This window comes from Lagenorhynchus albirostris, chromosome 8, assembly GCF_949774975.1.
Source record: "Lagenorhynchus albirostris chromosome 8, mLagAlb1.1, whole genome shotgun sequence".
In the NCBI taxonomy this organism is placed as follows: Eukaryota; Metazoa; Chordata; class Mammalia; order Artiodactyla; family Delphinidae; genus Lagenorhynchus; species Lagenorhynchus albirostris.
The window spans coordinates 91,609,819-91,624,062 of NC_083102.1; the positions used below are offsets into that span (position 1 = coordinate 91,609,819).

Sequence of the window (14,244 nt, forward strand, 5' to 3'; positions counted from 1 at the left end):
TACATTCCACATATAAGTGATTTAATATGGTATTTGTCTTTCTCTGACTCACTTCACTCAGTATGACAACCTCTAGGTCCATCCATGTTGCTGCAAATGGCATTATTTCATTTTTTATGGCTGAGTAATATTCCATTGAACATATGTACCACATCTTCTGTATCTATTCCTCTGTTAATGGACATTTAGGTTGGTTCCATGTCCTGGCTATTGTAAATAATGCTGCAATGAACGTTGGGTGCATGAGTCTTTTAGATTCTTAGTAAATGATTCTAAATGAATAACTGAATTTTACCAGGTTGATTTCACAATCGAATATATTAACTGTTAGAATATGTAAATTTAGCACCCTTTTACTCAACAAGTGTCAGGTGCCGTAACAAAAGTACATTTATTCATACGTCCATGTGTATTTTATTAAATCATTATAGGCACTTTAAGATAGAAAAAATGTGTATATATGTGTGTGTGTACATTATATATGTACACATATATATATTTTTTTTCAGGTTCTTCCCACTTATGAACTAAACTTTCAACTAAAGAACTATATGAGAATAAGATGAAAATGACCAAAATCATGGTTTTCTGATTTTCGTACATCTAAGTAGCTTCAGGGTAATCAAAATTTATATATAAGTATATTATGCATAGCAAATATTTCAAAACTAAGATCTTTTTCATGGCTTTATCCAACATTATTCCTAATAAGAGATTTACTCAATATATATTCAGGAAATATATCTACTAAAGCACTACACTTAAATTTAGACTTACTTTGAATTGGTAAGAATGAAGTTTCAGCTTCACTTATTAAAAGTTGGCCTGTGGATGTGTTCTCAGGAAACGTTAATTTTGCACAATGCTGTGTATGTAGTCTTATTATATATGTTCATCAGTGAATTCCTCAAACTCTGTGATGATGGGAGCTTCATTATGTAAAGGTTAGCCATTATGGAGAATATCTGGAAAATTATATCTGCAACATAAGAAATCTTTATATCTGTTATCCCTTCATACAAGCCCACAGGCTCAGTTATTTCCTCGGGAGTTCTACTCAGACAGCCCCTAATTTAAGTGGCTAGAAAACTAAAAAATTGTGTTTGAAGAGTCAAGTGGAAATTCCCAGACCTTAAAAAGTCAGAACATATTTTTTTAAATACTCTTTGCCTTCTCGACTCATCCCCTCACAAAGTGCTTCACAACATTTTTTTGAAACTTAATCACACACACACACACACACACACACACACACACACACACACCCTTAAATGGACCGATGGCCCAAAAGAAAGTCAGCTTACAAGAAAGGATGCTGGAGGTCCTCTAAGGTGGTATTCCCAAACTGCAGGCTGGAAATCCGTTTAGTATGTCCCCTTAGCGTGTTATTAAAAACAGAACAGAGTGGAGTGGCATAGAATGGAATGGATAATCAGTGTTTGCTGATAATGAATTTCCTAACTTAGAAACCCTGGCATGATGGGAAATCTTGGAGCGAGAAGCTGTGTGTATATGTGAAAGTATATTTGGAAATAATAAGCCCACTGATAAAGAGCTCACATATTTGGAGCTCAGGCATTCTGTGACACAGTGGCCATAGTTGAGTATAATCCCAGAGAGAAAGGCTTCCTGGCCCTGCCCTCACTGTGAGACCCATCAGTGGGGACACCATGTTCCTGACACACTGCAGTGCTCACCCTGGGGGACAAGAGTGACATCTGAATGCTGGACTCCCTTTTAGAACCCTTTTCCATAAGGCCATAGTAAAAACCACAGACTTCTTTAGAGAAGGGACCCTCCCCATAGGATTTCTGAACTTATCACAAGACGGGGACCCCAGGGAGGAGTAAGAGATTCTCATGATACACTGGATTCGATGTTGAAACCATTTAATTAGAGTATTTTTTTAAATGGGACCTAATTTTATACCTCTAGTAAAGTGGACCATATTATTTACACAAGTGTTTCAGGTATTTTAAGTTGTATCGGTCCATAGACAAGCTGACTTTTAAAGTATCATTTATGGAACACACGCACACACAATATGCTATGTTGTAAAGGATAATGATAACTCTTACTAATATTAAAATCTCAATCCCTACAGTTCTAATTCCCTATTCCTGGAGAAAGAAGGATGCATGGGTATATGCATGTTTATGTGTAAAAAAAAAAATGAAGAAAGAAACTTTACTGTCAAGAATGTCCTCAGAATTATTTTTAGTTTTGTCAGTTCCTAATACAGCCAGAGAAAATTATCTTAGTAGATGAGAAGGTATAAGCTTGTACAATGTAGAAGCGGACAACAACAAAGTCTTCTGATGATCTTAAAAGGGGAAACCCTGGATGTGTCTCAGAGACTCAGTCTCCAAAGTGTCCTCAAATGTAAACATGGTCATACAAGCTACTCTTCCACAGACAAGGCACTGGGATCCATGGAAAGTGTCTCCTGGTCAGAGCAGGGTATTCCTTCTCCCATTCAATCTGCGTAAATAAATAAACACAGGCACGTACACATCAGCACATGCACACACAAACACCATCCACATGTCTCCCTTTGAGAACAAACCAAGATGTGGGCACCAGCAAGGCAACAATTTTTTTTTAAAAACCCACAAATGTCACACAATTAGGCATAGAAGGAGACTACACTCTTTTTCTTGCCACATCACACAATCAGCGTGGGGCTGAACCACAAGACTCTACCAATATTTGACTGTTTGACTTACAAAACTAACAATTTAGTACAGTTCAACCTAACATTGATGGAGTTCCCACCATCCTCAGAACTCATAAGGTTAATTTTATTTGATATACTACCTCCACAAAATGACAATTCAAATGACAGTGATACACAGTGACACCTTTATGATAATTTCACAGAAGTCAGAGAGAAAGAATCATGTGGAAGGATACTTTCGGACAATGTGTCTGCAGGGTTGGGAAGTAAACTAGCAAGAACATACGAAGTCAAATAATACATCATCACCGAGTACATACAATTCACAAGACATTAGGTCCTTGTCCTCAAGCACCTACAATTTACTTGGGAAGTTATAATGCAAGAAAAAAATCGCACCTATTATTTTACAATAATTACTCAGGGCAGATAAACTGGCACAAAGAATATCAAGCAGTGATGTCTTTACACATGTCTTTAGAGTTTAAATAGCATAACTCTCTTATCTAACCTACTGCTGAAAAAGGCTAGTATTATACCAAAGGCTTCCCTGCTCACTAGAGTCACATTAGAAAAAAAATGTTTAGGGCTTCCCTGGTGGCGCAGTGGTTGAGAGTCCGCCTGCCGATGCAGGGGACACGGGTTCGTGCCCCGGTCCGGGAAGATCCCACATGCCGCGGGGCGGCTGGGCCCGTGAGACATGGCCGCTGAGCCTGCGCGTCCGGAGCCTGTGCTCCGCAACGGGAGAGGCCACAACAGTGAGAGGCCCGCGTACCACAAAAAAGGGAGGAGAAAAAAAAAATGTTTAGGGCTTCCCTGGTGGCGCAGTGGCTGAGAGTCCGCCTGCCAATGCGGGGGACATGGGTTCGTGCCCCGGTCCGCGAAGATCCCACATGCCGCGGAGCGGCTGGGCCCGTGAGCCATGGCCGCTGAGCCTGCGCGTCTGGAGCCTGTGCTCCGCAACGGGAGAGGCCACAGCGGTGAGAGGCCCGCGTACCGCAAAAAAGGGAGGAGAAAAAAAAAATGTTTAAATCTTAAAAAATGTTTAAAGTGCTCCACCAATTTAAATATTGCATAGAGGTCAAGGAGGGTTAAGACCAAATAAATGTCACTGGATTTCACAAATGAACAAAGATGGACAAAAAAATCCCAAAGGGATAAAATATTTAAGTAAAAAAGGCCTCTGGATAAACAGGCAGACTGACTGTACGTGTTTATATCTGTCTCCTCCCAAAACCCAACAAAAAACAACAGCAAAGGAATAAAAAGGTATGAACATACATGGATAAAAAGAGGGGAGGCACTACTAGTGGATGAGTTCAATACATTTTACAGAAGCCGAAAAGTAGATAAAAGAATGGAAACAATTCAGCAGAATAGAGAAAGCTACTTTTTAAAAGTGCCTGTACAGGCAACCAATGAAAAAGCAGCCAATTCTCACTGCACAGTCACACACTCAAACACACTCCGGCTTCAAACCTGGTTCTACCAAGTACTACAGAAAGTGAGGATAAAGAACAACAATGACAATGGGGGACAGTCATCAGATGTGCCTTCAAGTCCCTTCCTCGACCCCAACATTGGCAAGGAAAGACCCAGGATGACAGCTATGTAGCAGGCCTAGAAAAAAAAAGTCAGCCCAGATTACAGCAAAAGGGCAGAGGCTCCAAACAGAGGGGAGTTGTGGGTGGTGTCGCTCACTGGAGAATATAATTGCATTACCTGATATATTGAACCTTTGATAATGATATTGACAGGCATCTGACAGAGCTGATGAAGCAAGAACAAACAATTCTAAATAGTTCATAAAAAAATAAGCAAACAGAAATAAAGGCTATTATTAACTCTAGGGAAACAAAAAGCTGTATGGAAAACCTAATCTTCAGATAAGACTTCATTAAAATTTTAAACACACACAAAGGGCACCATGAAGAAAGTAAAAAGGCAAGCCACCTTCTAGGAGAAAATATTTGCAAATTGTCTATCTGACAAAGGATTCATATCCTGAATATAAAAAGAACTACATACCAAGAAGAAAACAACAAGCAACCCAAATAAAACACATAGGCAAAAAACTTTAACAGACACTTTGCAAAAGAAGATACCAAAATAACCAACAAGCATTATACAAGAAAAGATGTTCATCAGGGAAATGATGGTAAAGGAATTAAAAAGGTATGAACATAAACAAGACAAAGAACAAAAGAGACATGAGGGATGACAGATATCTGGTTTATAATAGAAATGTTCTATAACTTGATCTGGGTGGTAGCTATATGGAAATCCATACACATAAAAATCCACCGAGCTGAATATTAAGATTTGTATACTTTAGTCAACAAACATTATACTTTTTCTGATGTTATCAAGTAAGCTTTTTTTTAAAATTTTTATTTTATATTGGAGTACTGTTGATTAACAATGCTGTGTTAGTTTCAGGTGTACAGCGGAGTTATTCCGTTATGCATATTCACGTATCTATTCTTTTTCTATACTTTAACTTTTTAAAAATATAATCCTCAGCAATCCACAATTTTTGCTCTATTATTAGGGGATATGGAAGTAGAAGGATGAATGTAAGAGAGCTAAATCTTTACCGGTCTTCACCAAATAAGAAAGGATAGATCCTTTCCTATCTTAAGCTTATTTGTGATTAGTAATAGCTGCCTCTGGGGAAACAAGACTGGCCGTTGAGGAAAGGAGAGACAGGGGACTGCTATTTTTCATAATAAGTCTTTTACTAATATTTGATTTTTTTAAATTGTGCATATATTAACTTGATGGGAAAATTTTAAGTGAATATTAAGTTATAAGCTATTAGCTATGTGATTATTTACACAACCACGGGGCAGAGAAGGCCTTTGAAGTGCACCGTGGTGGACACCTTTCATTTTGCCAGCACAGTGCCCATTCCCTTTTCTGTGCTCTGATTCTCCCTCCTCTACCAGCAGTACAGATGGTCTAGGGGAAACTTCTCCACCCCAGCTTCCGTAGAAGCCTGTGACTCAGGCCCAATCCAACCCATGGCCCTGGCCCTTGGCCAGAGATATATTTTCTTTTCCAGGGATAGGCACAAGCCCAAATTTGGGCCGATGAGGGCTATACTGAGGAGTTCTCTGTAAATGTGGCCTAGCCTAGAGGGGCTGGCAGCCATCTTGCCACCAAAAGAGAAGAAGGTGCCCAAGAATGGGGCTGACAGGATGAACAGCAGAGATGAGAGATGAGGAAAAGACACCTGAGCCCTGATGCCTGTGGTTGAGCCCTGGTTCCATGCAGGTCTGAAGTCTGTCTTCCCCTGCCGTTTTCATAATTATAAGAGGCAGTACCGTGTAAGGAGGAAGTAATGGACTGCGTGGCTTCAAACTTCAGCTTTACTGCATACTGTGTGACCTTGGGCCTGTCACTTGACCTCTTCCTAATCTATAAAATAGGAATAGTAATGGTACCAACCTCACAGAGTCAAATGAGTTAACATGTAACACACACACATATGCACATATATTTTATATATACATATATTATATGTTCATAGCTTAATACAAACATATATTCATTAAAATCTCATTTAAATTTATGTGTGCAAGAACCATATTTTTACTTTTAATTAAATCCTCTTCTTTCCTTAAGCCAGTTTGAATTGAGTTTTCTGATACTTACAAGTGGCAGGATCCTAATTCAACAGCCCAAAGAGAAACCATGCAAAATCAATCGATAGATTTAAGCAAATATATAAAACATACACATAATATAAACATAAACGTGCTCTATAACAGAAACAAAATCCTCAAAAAATTAAAAAGTAAATAGAAAAGGAAGAAATAATGTTTGGATTGATAAAGTTTCTGCCCTTACGAATAACAAGATGGAGATGCTCCACAAAATGGGCACAAGTATAAACACACCATTCACAAATGAAACAAAACAAGAACGCAAGAAACTCACGTTCGGGTTTTAAAAATCAAACATGAAATAAACAGGAACTAATTTTTTCCGATGTTAAATCTAAAGAGTGCTTTAAATTTTATTATCTGGTGTTGGCAAACATCCGATGGACTGCTAGTGAGAATGTAAACTGACACAACCTTTCTGAAAGGCAATCTAGCTATAATAAAAAGAAGCACACCTTTGACACCATAATTCTTCTCCTAGGAATTCATCTAAGGAGATACTTAAGAGTGTGTGGGAACATTTTCCCTATAAGTTTTCTCACCGATCGTATTTATATTCGAAAACACTGGAAACTGAGTGTCCAAAAACAGCGGGTCCATTATAACTCATACATTCCAATACTGTTCAGTCACTTATAATAGTGATGGAAAATATGTACATCTATTGAAGAACGTTCATGATTATTAAATGAAATAAACAAGTTACAAAACCATATAGGATGCGCCTGTTTTAGTTGTATAAATATATACACGTACGTAAGGAAACAAATGTACTGGGATACATATCAAATGACCGTGAAATCTCTGGGTGGTAGAATTTATGTGTCCTAATTTGTTGGTGGGGTTTTTTTTCCCCTCATATATGTATTTCATTCTTTCTCCAATGAACCTTTACAGACTTTCAATAAGAAAAAATGTACCTTAAATTCATAGAAAGCCATAAATTACCTCTTAGTGTAGTTTCAGTCATGCATTTGGAGCCAAAATGCATGCAAGCTGTTAGGTGGATTACAGGTGATAGAAAAGTCGAGGGAGTGGACACTCTTTTGAGAAAATGTGGTGGTAGAAACAAGGAGCAAAGGGTCTCAGAAACATACGTAGCATATCATTGTTGCAATGGAGCATCTGGATAAGAGGAGGAGACCGAAGATGCGAAAAGAAGGAATCACTGGGGGAGATGTCTTATCAAGCCCAAACAGCAACACACTGCTTTCCATTGTCCCGCGGCTTCTGTTTGGGATCGACTGGGCTGCCTTAACTGGATTCCCACATGCCCTTTTCCCATGCGCTGCATGGGCTCAGAACTTACCCAGGGACAGAACTCACCCAGGGACAGAACTCATACTCTCAGCCTCTTGGTGTCTTAACCCCCTAAACTAAGTACAACAGGAAGTTTTCATCCGAAGCTTTCCCCAGGGAAGAAATAGGACACTTGAAGCCCTGCTCAAGGCTTCCCTAGGCCACCTTGATTAACCACCAACCACAACTGCTATCATAATACACACCATTATGAAAAAGTGAGTTTTCAACAATTCATAAGGGTTTGAATGCTCTCTAAGTCAGATTACATTTTCTTTTCAGTTATTTCTGGCATATTAACAGCTGGTGACCTAGATTAAGAAATAATTTAATATGTCAGAAGGCAGACTGTATCAATAAATTCCCTCACAGATGGGAAGTGGATTCAATGAAAAGCTTCAGACCTAAAATTCAAGTACTTACTTGGAAGGAGGGAGAGGGTGGGGAGGAATACCTACCAGTGGGTAAAAGGAAGTATGGAAAAATGATGACAAAACCTGGCCAGGATCCCAGCAGATCATGGCTACTTTCTGCACAAGTAGCCAGGGACTAGAAGGGGGCAGGAAGCCTTGTTAATTCAGCTGCTAAAGGAGCGACAGGAGGATCACAGTTCGGGATGAGCTTGGGTAGATATTAAAAGAAATACAATCCTCTTACTGCATTGAGAGCATGCATGTGTGAAGGGAGGGACGAGAGGCAGCCACCCAGCCTCTGGGCATGCGGACAGGCAAAGGAATCAGTGCCCCCTTCAGCTGAGTTCATGGGAGTCAATAGGAACTGGGGGGGCGTCCTGAGCCCAAGTCTGAAAAGGGAAATTCACCTTCATAGTGGGCAACGCGGCAGATCTGACTTCCAGTAAAACAGGAAACCACTAAACATCCAGAATCCCAAGGATGGAAAATACTTCCACGTGAAAGAGAACACAGTTCAAGTGACACGGACCACGGGGCTCATTAGCCGGTGTCCATTTTCAAGTACAATGCTTCATCTACAATATGAATGTCCTTTGCCCGGGACACAAATGAAGACCTCAGTGCTGGCAAGGTCTTGACGACAAGCAGTGGGCAGGGAAGCCAGGCAAACCCACTGCCTGCTACTGTACCTCTCCAACTGCTCGGGGCTGGGCTTGATTTGGACATGGCGTTCATTTGTGCCCACCTCTCGGGGAGAAAAATAAATTACTGCGACCAATCTTGTGAAACACCAGGGAACCCAACCCGTGCAGCATGGATTTTTTTTTTTTCATGCAATAAAACGCCCTCCTCTGTGCAAAAAGATGCAGAGAACTGTTAGGTTCAGGTCATATTTATTTTTGACCTTCCAGAGAAGGACGCTGGCGTCAAAAGGGATACACATACAGAGAGACCCCTCAAAAAAAAAAAAAAGGAAGAAAAATCGAAAGAAATAAGTGTGCATCTAGATCTCGGTTTTGAACTTCGGGATTCACTGCACAGTACTGTATTAAAGCCCTTGGCTCTTCGCGATCAGCCTTCTTAATCCAAACATATTTCTTCGGAGGTAGCTTCTGTGCTAAATCGCTCGTTCCTGCTGCACCCAAGTAGCCAGGAAATCCCGCCGGAGGAAGGACAGCGCCGCAATCTCCCGCCGGGACCTGCGGGCCGCGTCCCCACCAGGCGCCTGCGGGCGCGCGGCCAGCGGGCGCCGGGAGGAAGATGCGCTCAGCTCCGGGAGCCGCGGGCGACACGGCGCACCTGCCACAGCTCGTGCCGGGCGCCGGCCCAGGAGGGCGGGGAGCGCGGCCAGCCGCGCGGGGGAGCGGCGAGGCAGCCGGGAGACCCGGGCCAACCCCGCGCCTCCCGGGACAGGGGCTGCGCGTCCCCGGCGCTCCCGCCTTCCCGCCAGCTCCCCGCAGCGCCGGGTGCCGCCTTGCTGCAGTGGCTGCGGCGGAGGGCAAGGCGTCCCCGAGACCCCGGCCCGGCCTCCTGCGCTCCCCCACATCCCACCCCCGCCCCGGCCGGCTCGGCCCTGCCCGCCGCGTCCCCGCCACCCGCTTCTGACCTTTTCCTGCGCGCGGTTGAGTCGCTTCTGGACGTTCTTGGCAAAGATGCCCGTCTTGATGTCGGCCATGGCTGCGGGTCCGCGGAGGCTGAGAGGAGCGGAGCGGGCGGCGAGGAGGAGCGGGAAAGGAGGAGCAGGAGAGGCGGCGAGGAGCCGCTGAGCGCCAGGAGGGGTGAGGGAGGGGCGCGGCGGCGGGGACCCACTTAAAGCGACAGAGCGGAGGCGGGACGCGCCGGCCCGGTCGGTGACACGGGTGGCGAGCTAAAGGGAGAGAAGAAGCCAAGAGTCGAAATGCCCAGAGAGCGCCCACAGTGATGGCAGAGGAGGTCTGGTGGAGAAAGGGAAGGGAGCCGAGCAGCAGCCGCAGGGCCCGCAGCAGCTCCGGGGTTCTCTGAAGGCGGAGTTTGTGGTGGGGGAGGGTGAGAGGGGCCCCAATTCTCTCCAGCAAAAAAATAAAAAAAAAAGGCGGGTGTGGGCGGAGGAGTTGGAGAAGAGGGAACGAGAACACCGGGAAGGTGCAAGTGGAAATGGAGGGGGGTGGGCTGCGCTCCCTGGAGGACCCGCTCGACGACCCCAGGCAGAGAATGCAACCCTCGATTATCTGTGTGTTCAAGAACACACCCTCGGGAGGCTCGCAGCCCAACGAGGGAAGCCGACTGGGAAACCGAGTCAGGGCAGACGTTGGAGCTGCCCCAGAGACACAGGTACAAAGGAGGGAGGCACCAATGGTGACACTTGTGTAAACTTTCACACAAGACTTGGGGCGAGGGCGGGAGGTTCCTTGCTGAGAAGGGTCCACTCCTTTAAGGCAGGTGCTGTGCTTTGGTGATCTCTGTAATCCCTGCCCTGAGCATAGGCACTCACTTTCCAAGAACCATTGCATGGAAGAGGCAGGTCCTTTATTGCCTCACACCAGCAGCGTAAGACCCAGGCCTCCTAACCTGTTGCTTCTTACCCACCTTCTGGTAACCTTAACAGGGATTCACCATCGTCAGTACACTTTGCAGAAGTAAGAATAATAGAGATAAACTTGTCCTATACCTACCTAGAGCTCTTGAAGCCTCTGACCGAAGGTCAAACTATTCATATTGGGTTCTCTCTGAGAATGTGAGAAGGGTAAGGCAGGTGGCCCAGCAAACAGGTCAGAAGTGAGTCAGGCACCTGGGAATCCTGTGAGTTCCGGAGAGCATCTCACGCCACCTCTGGAGTAGACTGTCACGTGGGCAGCTCCCGTGCTTTGCCGCTTGGTATCCACTCCTAGTATAGTCCCCTCACCTTGATTCTAAAAGGCTTGTGACTGCCTTTTACCAATAAGATATGGCGGAAGTACACTGTGCTAATTCCAGACCAACGCCTTGAGAAGCCAGGCAGGTTTCGCAGTCTGAGGAACGAAACCTGTTCTTCCTGTGCTGCCGTGTAGAGTTTCAGCTACCCTGCTGTAAAAAGCCCCTTGGAGAGGGCACATGGTAAAGGGAGAAGCCCTGAGGTTACTTGGACAGGGAGAGCAAAACCCAGATGTCCCTGTATACGAGCTGAGACCATCCTCCAGGAGAAACACTGGCCCAATACAGCCGCACAAAAAATCATCAGCAAGACCAGCGGAAGAACCGCCCAGACAATCCTAGTCAAGAATGTGGAGTGGTGAGCAAAAAAAAAAAAAAAAATGATAGGGGTTTTATTATGCGATGCACACTGAGGCCAAACAAACTCAAATGTCAGTTTGGAGCAGAGAAAGGTTTATTGCAGGGCCATGGAAGGAGACAGGTAGCTTATGCCTCCCGAAATCCCAAACTCCTGGGAGGAGTTTCAGCAAAGCATTTTAAAGGCAAGGTGAGGGAGTGACATGGTAGGTTGTTGGAGACCTCTTCGTGTCAGAATCCTTTGTTCTTGCAGCTGTCCAGGTAGGTCAGGTCAGGATGATACTGTAAACCTCCAACAAGATAAATGTTATTCTCTGTTCCGCAACTTTTTTTTTTTTTTTTTTTTTTTTTTTTTTTTTTGCGGTACGCGGGCCTCTCACTGTTGTGGCTTCTCCCGTTGCGGAGCACAGGCTCCGGACGCGCAAGCTCAGCGGCCATGGCTCACGGGCCCAGCCGCTCCGCGGCATGTGGTATCTTCCTGGACCAGGGCACGAACCCGTGTTCCCTGCATCGGCAGGCGGACTCTCAACCACTGCGCCACCAGGGAAGCCCTGTTCTGCAACTTTTTATCTCTATATGAATGGGAAAGTGTTATACCCTTAAAGGTCAGAGCCTTGAGAATGGTCTATCCTGTACATTTCAGCCTATAGGCAACATTCTTAACCCTAAACAAAAGCTATAGAACACAAAGATTTAAAGAAACAGATCCAATATGGAGTCAGATTTGTTCTACCCTATCACAGCTTTTTAAGCCACTTTTCTGATGGTTTTTTACCGAAATACTCAGTCTATTCACTTGGCTCTTACTTCCTTAGGATGGCTATTCATCCCAATTTGCCTGGGAATGAAGGCGTTTCCAGGACACAGGACTTACAGTGCTAAAACCAGGAAAGTCCTGGGGAAACTGCAAGAGTTGGTCACCTTCTTTCCAACATCTCAACTAAACAGGAGTTTACTTCAGAGCAAAGTAAGAAAAACTTGTTTCTTCTCTTGGTCAGCATTCAGTAGAACAGACTACTCAGAAGCCACGAATTTTGAGTCGGGGGCTTCTGAACCTTAGCTCTGCCTTGGCATCTTGGCCATGAGGATACAAGCCTCAGAATGTTGGAATATACCAGAATGTTCTGGAGCATATCAGTCCATGGTTACTCTTATACTCTGAGCCCCAGAGCCCCCCTCTGCTCCCTCTGGGCCTGGCTATAGCCCTCATTACAGTCACCACTGCCCTTTCTCTGACAAGCAAGGGACAGGGTCCCAAGCAGTGGGTTTACTTTTTCTCTGCTTACTTAGGGCCCGAGCCATCAGATCCCACTGTCCCAGCCTTTGTCTCTCCTGGCAATTACTCCCCCACCAGTTTTTGGAACACAGTGAATATCTTTTGAAATAAAATTGCAAATGGTTCGCTTTTCTTATCATTCGGATGCCCAAATCTAGATCTGTAGCGTGGGTGGAAAGGGAAGCTTGTCATTTCTTGATAATTCCATTTGGAATACATGCTGAGCATATTAAAAAATTGTGTGCAAACTGTTAACAAATCAACCAGTATTTTTGGGTTGCCATGTGGCTCATTCTAGCCACTCTGGAATATTGATGAAGCGCTTTAGCCGGTACTTAGTAGGTGCCCTGTAAATATATATATATATATATATATATTTTTTTTTTTTTTGGCTGCATTGGGTCTTCATTGCTGCACGCGGGATTTCTTCTAGTTGCGGTGACTGGGGGCTACTCTTCGTTGCGGTGCGCGGGCTCCTCATTGCGGTGGCTTCTCTTGTTGTGGAGCACGGGCTCTAGGTGTGCAGGCTTCAGTAGTTGTGGCTTGTGGGCTCAGTAGTTGTAGCTCATGGGCTCCAGAGCACAGCCTCAGTAGTTGTGGGGCATGGGCTTAGTTGCGCCGCGACATGTGGGATCTTCCTGGACCAGGGCTCGAACTCGTGTCCCCTGCATTGACAGGTGGATTCTTAACAACTGTGCCGAATGCAGGAATGCATGAGACTAACTCATGAGGATGCATTCTTAGCTATTTCTTCTCATAATTCTTCAGTAATGCTACTGGAACATGGGTGGGGGGAAGGGGAGCCCAACTACTACAATGATTTTTTTCCTTAGGATAATTTTTTTTAAATTGAAGCATAGTTGATTTACAGTGCTGTGTTAGTTTCAGGTGAACAGCAAAGTGATTCAGTTATACATATATATATATATATATATTCTTTTTCAGATTTTTTTCCATTATAGGTTATTGCAAGATATTGAGTATAGTTCCCCATGCTATGCAGTAGGTCCTTGTTGTTTACCTATTTATATGTGGTAGTTTGTATCTGTTAATCCCAAGCTCCTAATTTATCCCTCCCTCCCCATTTGGTAACCATAAGTTTATTTTCTATGTCTCTAAGTCTGTTTCTTTCTTGTAAATAAGTTCATTTATATCATTGTTTTAGATTCCACATATAAGTGGCATCACATGATATTTGTCTTTGTCTGACTTACTTCACTTAGTATGATTTTCTTTTGAATTATTGAATTTTATTTCATTTATTTTTTTATACAGCAGGTTCTTATTAGTCATCAATTTTATACACATCAGTGTGTACATGTCAATCCCAATAGTCCAATTCATCACACCACCATCCCCACCCCCCATGGCTTTCCCCCCTTGGTGTCCATACGTTTGTTCTCTACATCTGTGTCTCAATTTCTGCCCTGTAAACTGGTTCATCTGTACCATTTTTCTAGGTTCCACATACATGCATTAATATACAATATTTGTTTTTCTCTTTCTGACTTACTTCACTCTGTATGACAGTCTCTAGATCCATCCACGTCTCAACAAATGACTCAATTTCGTTCCTTTTCATAGCTGAGTAATATTCAATTGTACATATGTACCACATCTTTATCCATTCATCTGTCGATGGGCATTTCAGTTGCTTCCATGACC

At 43.7% G+C, this 14,244-nt stretch overlaps 1 protein-coding gene across 3 annotated transcripts in view; it reads right to left on the reverse strand.

The window, feature by feature from the left end:
* The window catches only part of AMPH (amphiphysin), a 192,023-nt gene extending 181,095 nt beyond the window's left edge, over positions 1-10,928 (reverse strand). For all 3 annotated transcript variants that reach the window (XM_060157340.1, XM_060157341.1, XM_060157339.1), the window contains exon 1: positions 9,664-10,928. In XM_060157340.1, the coding sequence (XP_060013323.1) occupies positions 9,664-9,732 (69 nt within the window). In that variant the 5' untranslated portion in view covers positions 9,733-10,928. The remainder of the gene's footprint in view (positions 1-9,663) is intronic.
* Between the last annotated feature and the right edge of the window lie 3,316 nt (positions 10,929-14,244).